This window comes from Falco naumanni, chromosome Z, assembly GCF_017639655.2.
Source record: "Falco naumanni isolate bFalNau1 chromosome Z, bFalNau1.pat, whole genome shotgun sequence".
In the NCBI taxonomy this organism is placed as follows: domain Eukaryota; kingdom Metazoa; phylum Chordata; class Aves; order Falconiformes; family Falconidae; genus Falco; species Falco naumanni.
The window spans coordinates 70707017-70723994 of record NC_054080.1 but is presented as its reverse complement, the minus strand read 5'-3'; the positions used below and the strand labels follow the sequence as shown (position 1 = coordinate 70723994).

The 16978-nt window shown below is 42.8% G+C and overlaps 1 protein-coding gene across 2 annotated transcripts in view; it reads right to left on the bottom strand.

The window, feature by feature from the left end:
* Positions 1-16978, bottom strand: part of PLCXD3 (phosphatidylinositol specific phospholipase C X domain containing 3) — an 86575-nt gene that overhangs the window by 20360 nt on the left and 49237 nt on the right. For both annotated transcript variants that reach the window (XM_040580778.1, XM_040580777.1), the window contains exon 2: positions 10941-11649. In XM_040580778.1, the coding sequence (XP_040436712.1) occupies positions 10941-11649 (709 nt within the window). The remainder of the gene's footprint in view (positions 1-10940; positions 11650-16978) is intronic.

The window sequence follows — 16978 nt, the reverse complement described above, 5'->3', positions numbered from 1 at the left end:
GCAAGGGATTGCAAAGGATGCATCAACAATAAACTAAAATCCTCCCAGGGTAAAGCCAAGATAGATCTTTGATTGAGAATCATCATAACAAAGAAGTCATAGAAACACAGAACAGTTTGGGTCAGCAGTGACCTGTAAAGGCCAGCTAGTCCAGCCCCCTGCAATCAGCAGGGACATCTTCAACCAGATCAGGTTGCTCAAAGCCCCCTACACCTGGCCTTGAATGGTTCCAGGGATGGGGTGACTACCGCCTCCCTGGGCAACTTGTTCCAGTGTTACACTACCCTCATCATAAAAAAATTCTTCCTTAGATCTCACCTGAATCTACCCTCTTTTAGTTTAAAACCATTATCCCTATCACTGCAGGTCCTGCTAAAAAGTCTGTCCCCATCTTTCTTATAAGCCCCCTTGAACTGTTGAAAGGCTGCAGTAAAGTCTCCCCAGAGCCTTCTCTTCTCTAGGTTGAAGAACCCCAACTCTCTCAGCCTGTCCACATAGGAGAGGTGTTCCATCCCTCTGACCATTTTTTGGCCTTCCTTTGGACCCACTCCAACAGGTCCTTGTCTTTCTTGTATTGAGGGCTGCAGAGCTGTATGCAGTACCCCAGGTGAGGTCTCAACAGAGCAGAGTGGAGGGGCAGAATCACTTCCCTCGCCCTGCTGGCCACACTGCTTTTGGTGCAGCCCATATGGTTTGCTTTCTGGGCTGTGTGTGCATGTTTCCAGTTCATGTCCTGCTTTTTTACCCACCAGTACCTCCAAGTCCTTACCCACAGGGCTGCCCTCAATTCATTCATCCCCTAGCCAGCATTGATACCAGGGGTTCCCCTGACCAGGTGCAGGACCTTGCACACTTTCTTGTTAAACCTCAAGAGGTTTACATGGGCCCACTTCTTGAGTTTGTCCAGGTCCCTCTGGATGGCATTCCTCAGGCATGTCAACCGCACCACTCAGCTCGGAGTCACCTGCAAATCTGCTGAGGGTGCCCTCAATCTCACTGTCTGTCACTGATTAAGATATTAAACAGGGCTGGTCCCAATACAGACACCTGAGGGATACCACTCATCACTGTACTCCATTGGGACACGGAGCCACTTCTCCCTTGATATGACCATCCAGCCCATTACTTATCCACTGAATAGTCCACCCATCAAATCCATATCTCCAGTTTAGAAAGAAGGATATTGTCAGGGACCGTGTCAAAGGCCTTACAGAAGTCCAGATAGATGGCACCTGCAGGTCTTCCCCTGTCCACTGATGCATGTAGTCGCTCCATCATAGAAGGCCACCGGGTTGGTCAGGCAGGACCTGCCCTTGGTGAAGCCATGCTGGCTGTCTTGAATCACCTCCCTGCCCTCCACAGGTCTTAGCGCAGCTTCTAGAAGAGTCTGTTCCACAACCTTCTCAGGCACAGAGGGGAGGCTGGCAGGTCACTAGATTCCCAGGGCCCTCCCTTCTACCCTTGGTAAAAATGGGCGCAATGCTGCCCTTTTGCCAGGCTCCGGGGACTTCACCTGACTGCCGGGATCTTTCAAATACCATGGAAAGCAGCTTGGCAACCCCATCAGCCCATTCCCTCAGGACTCTGGGATGCATCTTGTCAGATCCCATAAACCTCTGTATTTTCAGGTTCTTCAGGGGGGTCTTGAACCTGTTTTTCTCTTACAGTGGGAGGGACTTTGCTCCCCCACTCCCTGCCTTGAGGTCCATCCACTCAATAGGCGTGGGAAGAGAGACTGCCAAGAGAGGTTGCAGAGAGAGGTCGTTCCCTCCTCTTTAACCATGACATGGAGATGTGCTGGACCACTCCACTCCATCAGCACAAGAAAACACAGACCTGTTACATCAGCCATGCACTGAGCATGAGAGTCCCTGCAGTGGCTCACACTCTTGTGGGATACAGACCAAGCTGCACGTTCACCATAGAGCTGCTGCAGTCCCCTTCCTTCTGCAGACCTCTCACACAAGATGCTGATGGTGTTCAGCCTCAGATGAGCATCTGCCTCACCTCAAGTGTCAAAGACCAGCCAGAGAGACCTTGCACACCTCCATGCAGAACTGACTCGGGTCAGCACATCCCAATGCACTGGTATATTGTGCATCAGCAGACACATTATTTGAGAGATGAGAAGAGTTCACAAGCATACACCTGGAGAAAAGTACACACTACTTTAAAAAATAACCAGATGTGAGTCTGGATCTCAGAATAGATGTACCCTGAGAAAAGCTGCACAGGCATTACGGCTGATGCTGGCTGCAAGCAGAAAAGAAGCTAGCAGGTTACTAGAGGGAACTGCAGTAACAAGCCTGTGGTCAGTCCATCCAATGCACTATTTCCAGTTACTAGAGAATAAAGAAAAGTCCTGCCTGAGCTAGAAATTATTTTTCAGCAACAGCCCACCGATAACTCTCATGACAAATAGTTTAGGAAAAAAAAAACCACAAAACCAGATGTTCCTCATATGGATTACTACTCCCACAAATGTTCCTCAGACTGCAGAGCTCAAAGGAGGGAGATTTTCACCAAGAGAAAACCATTCAAGCTGAATTTATGTCTCTTCTGTTCTAGTGCAGTCAGACAGTAATAGCACTGAAAAGCTGTCTGATGGAGAGAGGGAGCCAGCCACAAATGCCACTAGGTGAGACAGATTATTATCAGCCAAACACTCTCTGAGCTGAGATTAGCAACAGGCGCAGAATTTATTGTGCCTGGTGTGAGAGCAGGAAGAGAGCATGGCTCTGCTTTCCAGTGCCGCAGAGGTGACCTTACTCATCCCTCTCAGCTGAGCCCTGTCCTTTACCTTCTGCAGAAGGATGCTTAACAGACGGACCAAACCAGGCACAGACACTTGCCACACTGTGTGCTCATACTCTTCAGAGAAACAGCGCCTGTCTTAGACAACACACAAACACCCTGATGACCTTGCAGCAATAAACTTCTGGACCGCCCACCCTGCACCCTATGACCGCCTGAAACAGCATCTCTGGGTACACAACATCCTCTCCTAATTCCTCCAAGTGGCAACCTTAAAGGCTTGATGGTAACACTGTTTTCAGGTTTAATTATTTAATCTCAATTGTCCAAATCCTAACCATCACCACTGCATATGCAGCTGAAGTAAAAATGAAACTTGCTGGGCTGACTGCTTGCCACAGCCCTAAGGCAGAAATGAAAGCAAAGTAAAAAAAGTATGCATGGGAGGAGAGAGATGGTGAAAGGCAGCTAAGGAAACGATGTGACAACAGTGGTCCTGAGTGGAGGCAGATCCTTCTCCTGATGTAGGGACAGTAGTCACAAGCACCACCCAGCTGATGGCTCAGTTGGGACAGCAGGGAAGGGTACTGAGGAGTTGAGTCCTCACTGCCTTAGCATTATCCTCAATTAAAAGCAGGGAGCAGAAGGGTAGCCCTGTTGTTGCTGTCCTCTGGTAAGCAGTAAAACCAAGGGAAACTGTAAGGAATTTAACTCCGGGAAGAAGCCTGCTCATAAGGAGGTGAGCTTCTTTGCAATATCCTCTCAAACCCTGGCAAACAAGGCAGTGAGCACACTGGCTAAAACGTTCCCTTCCCAGTTACACAAGCAACACAGCACACTGCCACACCTGCAGGAATTATCTGTATTATGGCATTGCTTCAGGGACGTAATTTGAACAGGTCTCACTGGAAAAGGAGAGGAGCCAGTTTCAGACCTCAGAGTATGTAAATCCTCCTGGGAAGGGAATAAAAGTCCATGGCTGTCCTTCACTGTCCAGCAGCAAAATTAAGGAGCCCATCACCCAAGATCTGATTTCATTCTTGATTTACTACACAATAGTGCTTGCTGGCACAACTGAGAGCATCATGGAGCTGTCTGAAAGAAAGTTAAGCAGGTTTCAACACCCCACCATGAAAGAAATTATAGTAAGGTTCCTCCCCTGTGCTATGGCTCAGAAACCAAAAATTTTCAGTGGGAGAGTGCCTGCATCTCACCATGGTTCCTAGTCCACTCACTGTCCTTCATATCTTAATACTATTTTATAATACATTCTGGATGACAGTTGCTTAGTTACAAAACCACTCAGATCAACAGCTACAATATTAAAATCTTGCCAAAGGTCAAATCCCACTGTGTGATCATTCAATGTCTTAAAGATATGTCTTCCATTATTTTTCTTAGTGTCTGAGAAAAACTGAAAGACATTTTACTATGATAGGTTGCTCTCTGTTGAAGCAACTGTACAGCCTAGGACAATGCATGCGATGCTATCATTATAATTATAGACAAGCTCTTACTATAATCTCTGACTACATGAAGTTTATAACTTAGCTACACACACACATACACACACCCCACTCAGCTCCCGCCATCCCCAATCAATCCTGATAGAAAACAGAATTATAAAGCCTTTGCCTAGGAGTAATGTTGTAGTGGAAAAAAATAAAATCAATAAAATAGGATTAAATATTTCCAGGCTTTAAGAAAAGAAATAAAACTAAGCTTTATGTGGTATCAAACCAGCATCTTTCACCATGACAGTGGTTCTCTAAGAAAGAATTGCATTCCATCCCAGACATTACCAAATTCCCAGGGAACAACCTTTAGCATCACTGTTTTAATGGAAGAAAAACATGGTCATTTTTATACCCTATGCAAGTTCTGCACCGTACAGAAGGTGGTACATCAGCGACACCTTTAGTCTGCCTTCCCTGTTTACAAGTCCTTTCCCACTACCTCTGTTCCAGCTGTTTCTTTTGTACAAATGTGGCACCAGGGAGCCAGGATCCCTTATTGTTTCTTCCACATGCTTTGCCCCGATACAGCTCTGGCTATAGCCTGCATGTCTAACTGCTCATTCAGTCAACAAAGGCTAATTGTAAGCACGGGGCACTGTTTAGTAAAACTAATTGGAAGCTTGGTGTACCTCCTGACGATGGATCCCAGGGGCTTTCTGTAGCTCCCTTAGCCTACCATGCAAGTGGAGACAGCCACTGCAGAAGCTGGGGATACGCAGGTGACTTCTCCAGGGACAGTGTGGATGTGTTCTCTCTAGATTACAACTGAAAGTCCTCTAAGGCTTTAGAGGGTGCTGAGACTTGCCCAAATCCATCAGGAATGATACAGCACATGCAACAGGGTTTTCAGAGCTGACAGGAATATTCTGACAATTTCTATCCATGTCCTACCACTCCAGGACCACAGAGAAGCTACCCAAGACTAAAAATTCAAACTTCCAAACATATAGTAACTGCATGTTACGTTAGTCCAGAGCTGCCCAGTTCTCTGCTTAAAAATTGACAAGGACGTGCCTATAGACCTACTTCCTCACCTAGTCCTGAAGGCAATGCATGCAAGTGCTAATACAACATAGAGACATAGACGTCATGCGTGCTGAGCTTGTATTTGCTTGGGTTTGTATTAAATGTCTTTGTATTACAGAAAGTCATTATCTGCTTGAATGCCACCTCGCGAATCAATCTGGAAAGGCTTCTTTGTGTAAACCGCTGTGCTCATTTTGTACTTTATAAATGAAGAGGAAAAGGATCAACCCATTAAGGAACAGCTTCCTTCACAATGAGGTAAAAGCAGCTAGGCAGATCCAGGCCCAGCATCAACAAATGTATTTCTCCCCACGGTCAGCACTTGTTAGCATGTACTAGCTGTAGAGTTTCCTTAGAGATCTAAGTAATGTCAGAAAGATCAAAGGAAACCCAGATGACTTAATGAGCCATTTGCAATTTCACTACAGCAGCTGTGCAGGTTGAAGCATGAAATCTTTAAGACAAGTAGACATTAGTGACAGCTTACAGCGGCAGGGCTGAGGGAATGAACACTTCCTTTTCATGATGAAAAACACTTGGTGCTTTCTGTATACACAGGGTCAGACTGTGCTCAGAGTGTGATGATAGGATCTCACGTAAAAATATTTTTACAAGTTGTCATGCAGTATATACTATAACTGCAAGCAAGTGTTTTGGTGCATAACATGATAAAAGTTACAAGCAGGCCAAATAGAGGGAAAGTGAGACATCCCCAAGCCCAGAAGAAAACCCCAAGCCAACTACCCCAAACACCGCAAAGCAAAGCCACCACCAACACTGGTGGTCACAGAGCTGGCGATCACCATGCCAACCTCCTTTCTGGACTAAATCCCACAGACTACTAACAGGTAGATACACACTTTTCCCTAACAAAGTTATTAAAAATCCTGTGCCTTTAGGTTTTATGGCGTTCTAATATTATTCCTAATAATAAACAGGAATTATATTTGGGCCTTCTGGGGTCAACCCCCCTCCCCCCCAAGCACAGAAAGCTGCCTCCACAATGCGGTGAGGGCAAAGCGTGCCTGTACCACACACACTAGCGGGGGACCGAGCCCACGCTGGCCTCTCTGCATTAAAGGGCTCACACACCACCTGCACCGCTACGGGGCTGCTGAGTCCTAAACCCAAACCAGCTCATCAGAGCCTGCTGCTCTCTGCAGCTCCGAATGGAGACATACATCCAGGTTACAAGCGGGAGGGATGCCCAGACAATTAGGAAAATACATTTTTCTGCTGGTTTTACAATTAGGAAAATACATTTTTCTGCTGGTTTTATTTTTCACATAACATAGTTTAAGAACTGCATCAGTTGTCGGTACCAATCATGGATCAAAATATAATCAAATCTCACTCCTCCAGCAACATAAACTCTTGAAAATTCAGCTGGCCGAGATATGGCTTGGAGAAGGAGCGCACCTTCAGTAACCAGCTCAAAAAAATTCTACTTCTTGCAACTTCAGGGATTATTTTTCATATAATATCCACCTATTTGCTAGCTATATCTGACCCTGCTCAGTTTATGACTGCACCCAGAGATGGCTTTTCTCCAGAGAGTTTCTGTGGCCTACTTACCACCCGTTATGTTAATAGTGTGGCTGCTCTGCCTGCACTTCAAAGGTTCATTCTTATATACAGGATTTTTAAATTTATTTTATTTTATTTTATTATTTGCTTTGGTTGCTAAGGGGGAAGCTTTAGCATGATAGGCAAGGATTTAGTCACATGTGAGCTACAGGGAACACTGTCACTTGATTTCCAAATTAATCTCTAAGGATAACCGGCTGGGTATGTGTTTATTTTCTATTTCTTGAAAGCTTTAAAAGTAGCACAGGATTTTTGCATCCTTTGAAGGATATGTATTCTTCCTTTATATTATTCAACCTTAGAGACAACAAAGAGAATACCATGCTGTCTCCAGTGTCACAGATAAAAATTAGTAATTTCACTGCAAATCAGAAAACAAACCAGATTATTATGAAGAAAGGTCTACAGTCATCAAAAGGCTGTTTCACAACCACCTTTCAGATCCACAGAAGGCAGCTGCCTCACTGTGAAGTTAATTCAATAAGCAGAGGATACGTAATTCATTTGGTATGTACTGTTGCTCATCAGAGAGTATTTCTTGGCATTTCAACAGCACATGACAATGCTAAGCCTGAAAGCACAGTGAAGTCCTCAAAGATTTTCAGCAAATGCAAGAAAAATAATGTACACACACTCAAGCAACTCTCCTCATTCAAGTAATGAACATGACAGCTGTGTTAAAAAGTTTTGTAATGCTGAGCTACAGTCCTAGGAAGAGCTTAAGGAAATAGTTTTTCCCTCTTTTATTTGTGCAGGATAGAAAGCTTGATAGCTTTATATTTTCTCCTTCTTTCAAAGCATTGTCCCACAGAGCATTACCTGTGATGACAGCAAAACCTGCAAGCAAGCATTATCAGTAAAAATTAGTCCTGGCATATCTTCTACTGAATCCAGTCCTAGGAGCATGAAACTATTTTTTTTGGGGGGGGGTGGGGGGGGTGTTTGTGGGTTTGTTTTGGTTTGGTTTTTTGTTCTGTTTTTTAATCAAGGTTACCATGGACCTCCCTATTGTGCATACCTGTGCTGTGGGTAACAGGCTGACAAATAACATCTCATCTCCTTCTGAAATGTATTGCCTTAGGAGACTGCTCTACTGAAGTTTGAACATGTGGACCTGCACCACCACATGCAGCCATGATGAAAAGCTATTAAACCAACCATCCTGGCTATGGAATAATATTTTACCATGCTCTTTCACAACATCAGCTACAAAGAAGCAGAAAGGAGCATGGATTGCTGTATAGCACCCACTCATACTTTTCCTGGTCTGACAGATGCTGCAACTGAGAGAAAACAAGTTCTTCCACTAAGGTGGCCAATGCTCAAATTGTAAATAATCTCATGGATAACAAACAACATCAGAGAACATGTAAATTGCCACTGTACAGATGCCGGGGGTGGGGGGTGCATGGAGAGACAACAGGTTTTATTTGAAAATGCAAAATGAACATTTCTTAAATGTAAAATTTAATTTAGGGGCAAATACATCACACCAGAATTATTTGAAAAATCCAACCTTACTGTGCTTTTGCATTCAGATCTTTCAAAATTCAATGCAAGGGAAAACCACCATCCAAGTATGGTTACAAAACTGCTGTCAAGAGTAAGATACTGCATTCTTAATGCAAAGCTCTTTGCCAGCGTTCATTAATAAGTAGAAAATAGTACAAAATGTATAAATCTATACAGAAACTGGCAACAAAAGCACATATGTTACCTACCACCTGGACACAATAACGGGATCTGATCTGTGCGTTTATTTTGAAAGGTACAGAATAATGTTTTTACAATTTTTTTTAATTTTTTTTTAGCAGATAGTTCATGCACGAACACAGTGCAGCTGGACCATATGCCCTGGCTCCATTAGCATGGTTTACATACTTCTAAATTACTGAAATGCATTAATGCAGTGAGACTGTAGAGAATTCTGCAAATTCTACTTACTGTGCTGCATGCTTTAATTGCTCATCTATTTATTTTTTTATCATCATCAAATGAGGAGCAGTTCTGAGTATACTTGATGTTTACTTTTAGAGCAGTTCACTCAATATACAAACTCTGTATGTAAATTAACACACATGCCAAGCCTGTGTCTTCCTACAGTACAGTTTTGTAATAAAAATAAAAATTCAAAATGAGATGCCACTCTTGGAAGATTAAATACTAGCTTTGGAGATAATTTTAAAGGTCCTTTTCTTTTGCAAAGGTTAAGAGCTAGGCAAAGAAGGGAAAAAGTATTCTTGCAGCAGACATGATTACACACGTTGCTCATGCAAAAAAATCTGTTAAATTTGGAAAACTAACATTTCCAGGTATTCCAGCCCTGTTACTGTTATAACTGTTATTCAGATACTGTTACTCAGTTACTGACATTTCAAGTTAGTTTATAATCTCAAAATTTGCTATAGAGAAAGGCATTCTAAGGCTTCAAAGGCTCAAGTCATTCAGAGCTTAGCCAAACACATCCAGAATCCATTTGAAGTTTTTATTTTTCTAAGCAGCTTCAAGGAAACACATTATGAGCCAAAGAAGAAAAGATTTTTTTAATGGTTATTTTTGTGATGCAGCAAGCTTTAAGAAGAACCTGGTAGTTTCTTGATTGTGCTAAAGAATCATAGAACAGTTCGTGTGGCAAGCAAACTTTAAAGGTCATCTAGTCCAACCTCCCTGCAACGAGAAGAGACAAGAACACTTGGAAAGATGTTTACCAGGGAAAACAAATCCCTCAAAAACAAGTTGAGGGTTCAACAGTAAAACCCATCAACAAAGTAGCATTTCAGTACACAGAAGTGCTCTTCAGACTCAGCAGAAAGGAAGATCACTAGTCCAATGGAACCTATAAAAACATACATGGAGTATATTCAAGTGCAGTCACTCAAGCACTTCTGAATCATATTCCACTGCTTACAAAACCTTCTGCATCAGTGTTTTACCATTTCAGGTAAAGTTTTGCCCTGTTTTTTCAAGTTAACAGTTGCTTAGGAAATCTGCCATAAAAATGGCTCAACCTTTCTCAAAAATGAGGCATGTTTTTGTTGCAGGTTGCAGTGTCACAGGCACTGCATCATTCATCTCACAGAAGGGGACTGTTCCCGATACACCTTCCTGGCACAGGCAGATCCAGGCAGGGAGCAGAACATTAGCAGGCCATTGACATGCATTATAAATTTGTGACACCCTGCAACCCTTTATTTTTTTAAGGGGGAAAAAATAGCTCTTGTGTCTTGGCATTGTGTTAGGTTTCCTACCAAGTTGTCAAGAACACAGTCACACATATATGCCTTTAAGCTGAAAACTGGCTGTGATTTATCAAAGTCAGAATGGTATAAATAATGCATGTTTTTGCACAGATGGCTCTTTTTGTAATGTAACAATTAATGGACTGTCAACACAGTATTCCACGTACAGAACCTCTACAATGGTCTGCAGTCTTTTTCCTGTATGATAAATGAATGCCTCTCAGGAGGTGAGTTCACTCCAATGGTGTCCTGGTATCTTCGATATAACGTATGATGGTATGCAGAGAGAAAAGCCACACATTGTTAAGGTGTATAAAGGTAGTTAAGGATGCAAATTCTGCAGTGTCAGGCTTTGCTGATAAGCCAAAATGAAAAAAATATTTACCCAATACCTGAAGCTTAATGCATAAAGCTTAATGCATAAAAACTTAAATGATCTTGTTCATTCAGATAGATTTGTCGACATCAAGTAAGGAAATCCGAGGCAAGATGTTCAGTGCTCATGGTAAGAAATCACATTCTAAAAAGAAAACAAATGGAAAAACCCACATTCACACACACACACACACAAAAAAAAAAAAGGCTAAGCCAATCCCGCAAGGTATCATTAGGCTTCAATGCCAGATTGCCTTTCAAGATACAAAAGTTTCTCCCTCAATTTCTCTTTAAATAATTCAGGATTATGCCCAGGTTCTGAATAACCCACAGTAGCATAGAGGAAATACATGTGCTGGAGTTTCTTTAACAGCAATTAGAAAAGCAGCATCACCAACACACACATTCAGCACAGTCAGCACGTTACCTGCCAGAAACTTACCTTTCTGTGATTGTTTCTCTGAGACCACTTGCAACCCCCTTCACCACTGTACTAGCCTTTGGTGTCAGCACTACTTGAGATATAAAAAAGGAGCCCTTCTTTCTTCTTTCAGTGATTGACGCCTGGAGGAACTGGATCAGTTTTTCTGGATCTGTTGTGTTTGCCCAGGGAGCTGGCATCATCTGGCCTGGCCAAAGAAATGGTACCTCGAGAGCCACTGGACTGTGGTAGAACACCAGCACTTGGTGTTCCTTTTCCCACAGGTACTGGAGGCTGACTTCATGGGCAAATATCGCAGGACACATTTTGTTCCCATACGTGTCTTTGAGCATTTGGACAAGCTTTTCATGATGATACTTCTGCATCCCATAGAAGTGATTGAAGTCCAAGAAGACCACTTCTTTTGGGTGGTCAGTGAGAAATGCATTGATCTCTTCCAGACCCTCCTTGACTTTGGCACTGAATAAACCATGAGCAAAGTAGAGTTCGTTGTCTGGGTCTCTGGGCTTGGTGGAAATTCTAAGATCAAAATACCTTATACCTGCCCCCAGCTGGCTGGTGAAGTTCATGGTCTGTGTAGCCAGCCACTTCCTCATCAGCTTTTTAGCCACAGTCCCAAAAACCGACACAAAATTCTGGACCGTCTCTGGCTGTTCAGGCCCAACTGGAGAGGCTTCATCAATGTAGAAGCTAAATGAGTCATGAGACCCTAAAAACACAACAGATGAAAACAATCAATATTTTGTTCATAAATTAGAAGTCATTAGTGATTCTTTCTTAATAAACATAATTTTCTGGCTGTACCCATACTCACCAATGGGCTCTTCCCCTGCCCTTCTCAATACACTACATTCCTCTGGCAGCATTTACCCCAGCAGCACCTGACTAGAACTTGAAGGAAACGTAATGCTTGTTCCACCACTTGTCTGGGCACTCCCTCTGCTCTCTCCTAGCTTGCTCTTACACCTTTAAGCTCACTGAAGTCAGCGGGCTCTGAATGTCAAAGCAGTCCTGGTGTAACTCCAGCAAAGCTGGTCACGTAATAAATACGTAGAGCCGAGAGGAGGAGGGCTTGGCCCTGCACACTGAATCATGCACTGCCTAGTTTGCAGAACCAAAGCAAAACCACACCAAACCAACAACAACCCCCAACAACAACTTTACAGCCAGCTAAAATATGAGTTGAAAAACGCCAAGGACATGCAATCTTTCTGACCATTCCTTTATTTCAAGTCTGATGTAATCATCAGCAAGGTTACTGAACGCTGTTCTCCTTCTTAAATTTACCGCTAAAATTCTTTGCTTTCCATTGCTACGTAAGTACAACAGATGAAGCCAAGGACAGCATTGCATTCACTGATAAAATACCAAAACTCCACTACACGCTATGGACAAGAACAAGACATAGTACTTAACCTGCCTGCGTATATAAGTTACCATTTTCCACAACATAGCGAAGTTGAATACAAATATGTAAGACACTTTGCTGTGCAAAATTCTCTCTGTCTCAAGGTACGTCCACTAAAAAAACCTACAACCACACACACAAAAATTTTTTTGCTCAGCATTTAGACATTTACATGAAAGCAGCTGACAAAGCCAACATCTGCAAACACATTCCTTTCTAAGGGACTTCGCCTTGCTTTATGGAAAGATGAGCTGATCCTGGGAGATAATCATCACCCCTGCCTACCACTAGCCTTCTAATACCTGGTGGTGAAATCTGGCCATTTATACAGAAATACTGTCTGGCTGCAGGCAGAGCCACACTCCTGCTGTCCCAGCTGAAGGAGGTGCTTCTGCCAAGACTCCTCACAGCAAGCAGGTCTGCTCCTCTGCCTATGTCACACTGCTTGCAAAACTCCTTCAAGGTCAGCAGGACTTGTATTTCTGAAATGGACTGTAGGACTAGGCCCTCGGAGATACAAATCCTAGCATCAAAATGAGTTCAGAGCCCAGGTCATACCCTCTGCTGCTGACATTTTTGTAGCTGCTTTCCAAAATTATTTTCCAAATCACGCATGCTGTGGCAAGTATCACATTAATGAAATCCTGCTAGTCAGTAATTTCTGATGGCAATGCTATTTTAACTGAACTGGAACAAACCCTATAAACTGAAGTGACAACTATAACATTTCCTTCTTTAACAATAGTGTCACAACAAATCATCTTAGACTCTAGTTTGGATTTGGCTTTGTTTAATCTGAGAAACATCTTAAAATTTTGCACACCCCACTTTTCGTGGTTGTCTCTTTGAACTGCATTTTACTTTAAATATTAATTAAATATTTACTTTAAATATTTTCCATTTTGATGAAGCTTTCTACTGCTAAGCATTGAATTGACAGCATACTCCTTGCAGAACCTGATTAGATCATGGAGTATCTGATTACACATTGATATCCCAGGGGACCAGATCTGCGTACTGACTTTCAATGGTGAAACAAATTATTAGAGCAGTGACTTGTGTTTCAACAGTATTACAGGGAAAATCAATGAGATACATTAAATGATCTGTTCAATGTAACCTGCACTGATCTAGAAATCAAAGTAAATCCAGTCTTCTTTAAAACAAGGCATAGCTACTGATATTAGAAAGATGGATCTTGCAAACCCTCACTTTGTCCACTGACGTTTTTTATTTCAGTACGATTTTGTGTCAGCGTAGGTACATGTATAAACATGATCAACTGATTGCAGCGGTAGGCTCAAAATGATATTAAGATTAATTAAACCATTTGTCCTCTATTGTCTGATCTACAGCCACTTGCAACCTGAAGTTGCAAAGAGGTAGCTAAACTTGACCACCACAGCCAACATGCAACACACGGTGCCGAAGGCTACCTAAAACTACTTCAGCTGAGAGAGGCAGCACAGTTCTCATAGCAGAAAACTAAGGTGAACAACTTGTCAAAAGGTAGCTTTTAGCTACTGGCAATGCAAAACCCAGGGAAAGGTTGGGGGGAACATCACAGTTAGAAAAGACTCAACATTACAAGCAGGATAGTTCAGAAAAATATTTTTTCTTAATTAGGGTCTTCATGCACATATTTGAGCCTAAGAATGGGGATTCCTATGTGGAAGGTATGGGAAAAGCACATAGTGCAATGAGAACTTCCATGTTTTGTAACCCAAACCAGTAAGTCCTCTATAAAATACTGTAAATACTTTTAAATACTGCAAAAAGAAAACAAAGCTTGACTTGGCTGATAGCGAACAAAGCAGATGTCTGCTATTCAAAAGCATGCAAAGATTCCTCCTGACTGAAAAATAGAGGAAGTATTTTGTCTTTCCACATGTGTAAGTAATTTGAACAGGTCATTTAAATATTTATTTTCATCATTCATTCATTTACATTTCCTTATGCCTTCATCCTGCCCTGTTGCCCTAACCTAACTGAGGGATATTCAAAATCCATGCACTTGGCAGGCCAAATTAAGAGTATGATCTGTTCTACTGTTGTACGCAAAATCACTGTATTCCTGGTAATGAGAGAATCCTGTACGAACACAGTCATCTTTAGCAGCCAGGTTTCCTTCCAGTCTTGCTTTGCTGCACGGGGACATTCCCATCGTACTTTGCCACTGTGAAGTGGACTTGCAGGTTCTCTGTATTACCAAATATCAGCTTCCATGAAGACAGGACGCAGGGTACATTCAAAAGTACTAATGTCATCATGCCTGCAGTCTTTGGAAGGTAGTAGTGCTTGCCCATAAACTATCTTTATTACTGTATGGCAGAGGACACACTGACCTGATGTATGGGACAGCCTCTACCACAGAGACTTCACAGTCTGAGATGGGGAAACGACTTGTCCGAAGTCATGGAGGGAGCACTGGTATTCCTCGTGTGTACAAACATACTTTCTCACCAGTTTACTACATGTCTAGCACTTTCTTCAAGTGTTGCACATTGTTTTCACACTATTTCAACAACACAACATACCACTGATCCATGGAGTCAAGGATGAAGGCTTGTGGATCAGGATCACGGGGTTGGCGAACAAGGTGTAAACATGGTGTGTATATGCTACAGACTGCTCAGTCAAAAAGAGAAAACGGACAAAGCTTTCTTTAAACAACTGAAAGAAGCATCATAATTACAGGGTTTGTTTTTATGGGGAACTTTGAGACATTTACTGGAAGAGCAGAGCAGTAGAGCACAGGCAGTCTGGACAGCATCAAAGACTTATTTTCTACAGGCACTCCTTTCAGTAGACCAGGAGCACTACTACGTGGTATGAATTAAGGAAGAAACAGCTAGGGACATAGAGGCTGACAGCAGCCTTATCCAGAGTGACTATGAGGTGATATAAGAATTTAAAACACTGAGGGAGGCACATAGCAGAATAAAGAACCTGGATTTGAGAGCAGCAGTCACAACTAGCTCAGGAATTTGCGAAGTTGTAACCTATGGCAGAAGTACCTTAAATATCAAGGGACTCAGGAGAAATGGTTGAACTTGAAAGACAACCTCTCCAAAGCATACGAACAGTGTGCAAGAAAACAAGGAAGTAAGGCAGGAGGCAAGTTTGGCTGAATGGATAACTCCTGAGTGAGCTTAAACCTAAAAAGCCACGTACAGAAGGTATAAGCAGGGACAGGCTCCCTGGGAGGAACAGAGGAACACAGGGAGGGAGTGAGGAAGGGCATAGCTTAGCTGGAGGTGGGGTGGAAAATCTGCGAAGGGTGGGAAAGAGAGCTCTGGCAGATACGTCAACAGTAAAAGGGAGCAAGGCAAATGCTGGTCCACTACTGAACAGGGCAGGAGACCTCAAAAGCAGGACAATGAAAATACTGAAGTAGTTGGTATCTTCCTTGCCCTAGTCTTCACTGGCAAGGTCTGCTCTCAAGTACCCCATGTCTCTGCCTAGTACTTTCTTTTTCAAACTGCTTCACGTTAGTAAAAGGTGACTGAGTTAAAGACTGCTTATATAGATAAGATACATACATGTAGGTGGGACGAGACAAGAGTCATCTGAACACACAGAAAGCACAGGCCAAGATCACCATAAAACCCTCTCCCAACTTCCACAGGTCATGTTGACTGGAGGAGGCAAAAAGTTACACTCATCTTCAAAACAGGAAAGCAGGAAAATCCTGGGAACAGTCTGTCAGATTCATTTCAGTACCATGGAAGATCATAGAGCAAGTCCTCATGGAAACCATTTCCAGCTATTGAATGGTAAAAAGGTGACTGGGAACAGCTACCATGGATTTAGCAAGGGCGAATCATAACTGACCTACTTGACTGCCTTCTAGGATGGAACAACTGGCTTTGGGGAAAACAAAATTTTCCTTTTACTTCAGCAAGGCTTTTAACACAGTCTCCCTTAATATACTTGCAATCTAACTAGGAAGACACCAACTAGACAAGTACTACATGTGAAAAAACTGACTGGACCATCAGGCTCAAGAGGTTGTAGCTGAAGGTTCAAAGTCTAACTTGCAGCTGATTGCAAGCCAATTCTGTTTACCATCTTCATCCCTGACACAGACAACGTGACAGGGAGCACCCTCAGCAAGTTTTCAGGTGAAACTAAGTTGAGGGAAGAGGTTAAGAGAGGGGAAAGTTGGTATTCAGAGCATCATGGTTTAATACAGCAGGCAGCTACACATCACACAGCCAAAATCAGGATACAGAGAAACTTCAGCACAGCAGAGAAGCTGGATGACATGTACCTTAGGAAGTTCAAAGGCAAGATGGACCCAGGACAGATAATCCCATGCAGTAGTACAGCTAACTGGGAACCAAGTGGCTAGAAAGCAGCCCTGCAGAAAAAGACTTGTTTACTTGGAACAACTTCCCCATGCAACCAGGTAAGCCCTGGAGTGGAAGCCCAGCAGGACTGGACTTGATATCCCTGATCCGCAACACTTGGCTCAACAGCCTCATCAAACTTGTAGTTAGCTCTCACTTTGGGCAGGGAATGGACCAGGTGACTTCTAGAGCTCCTTTCCAATGCAAATTATTCTGTGTTTGCCTATTCACCTCTTCCTTAAGATAAAAAATCATTTCTTGTCTCTCAACCTTAGAAG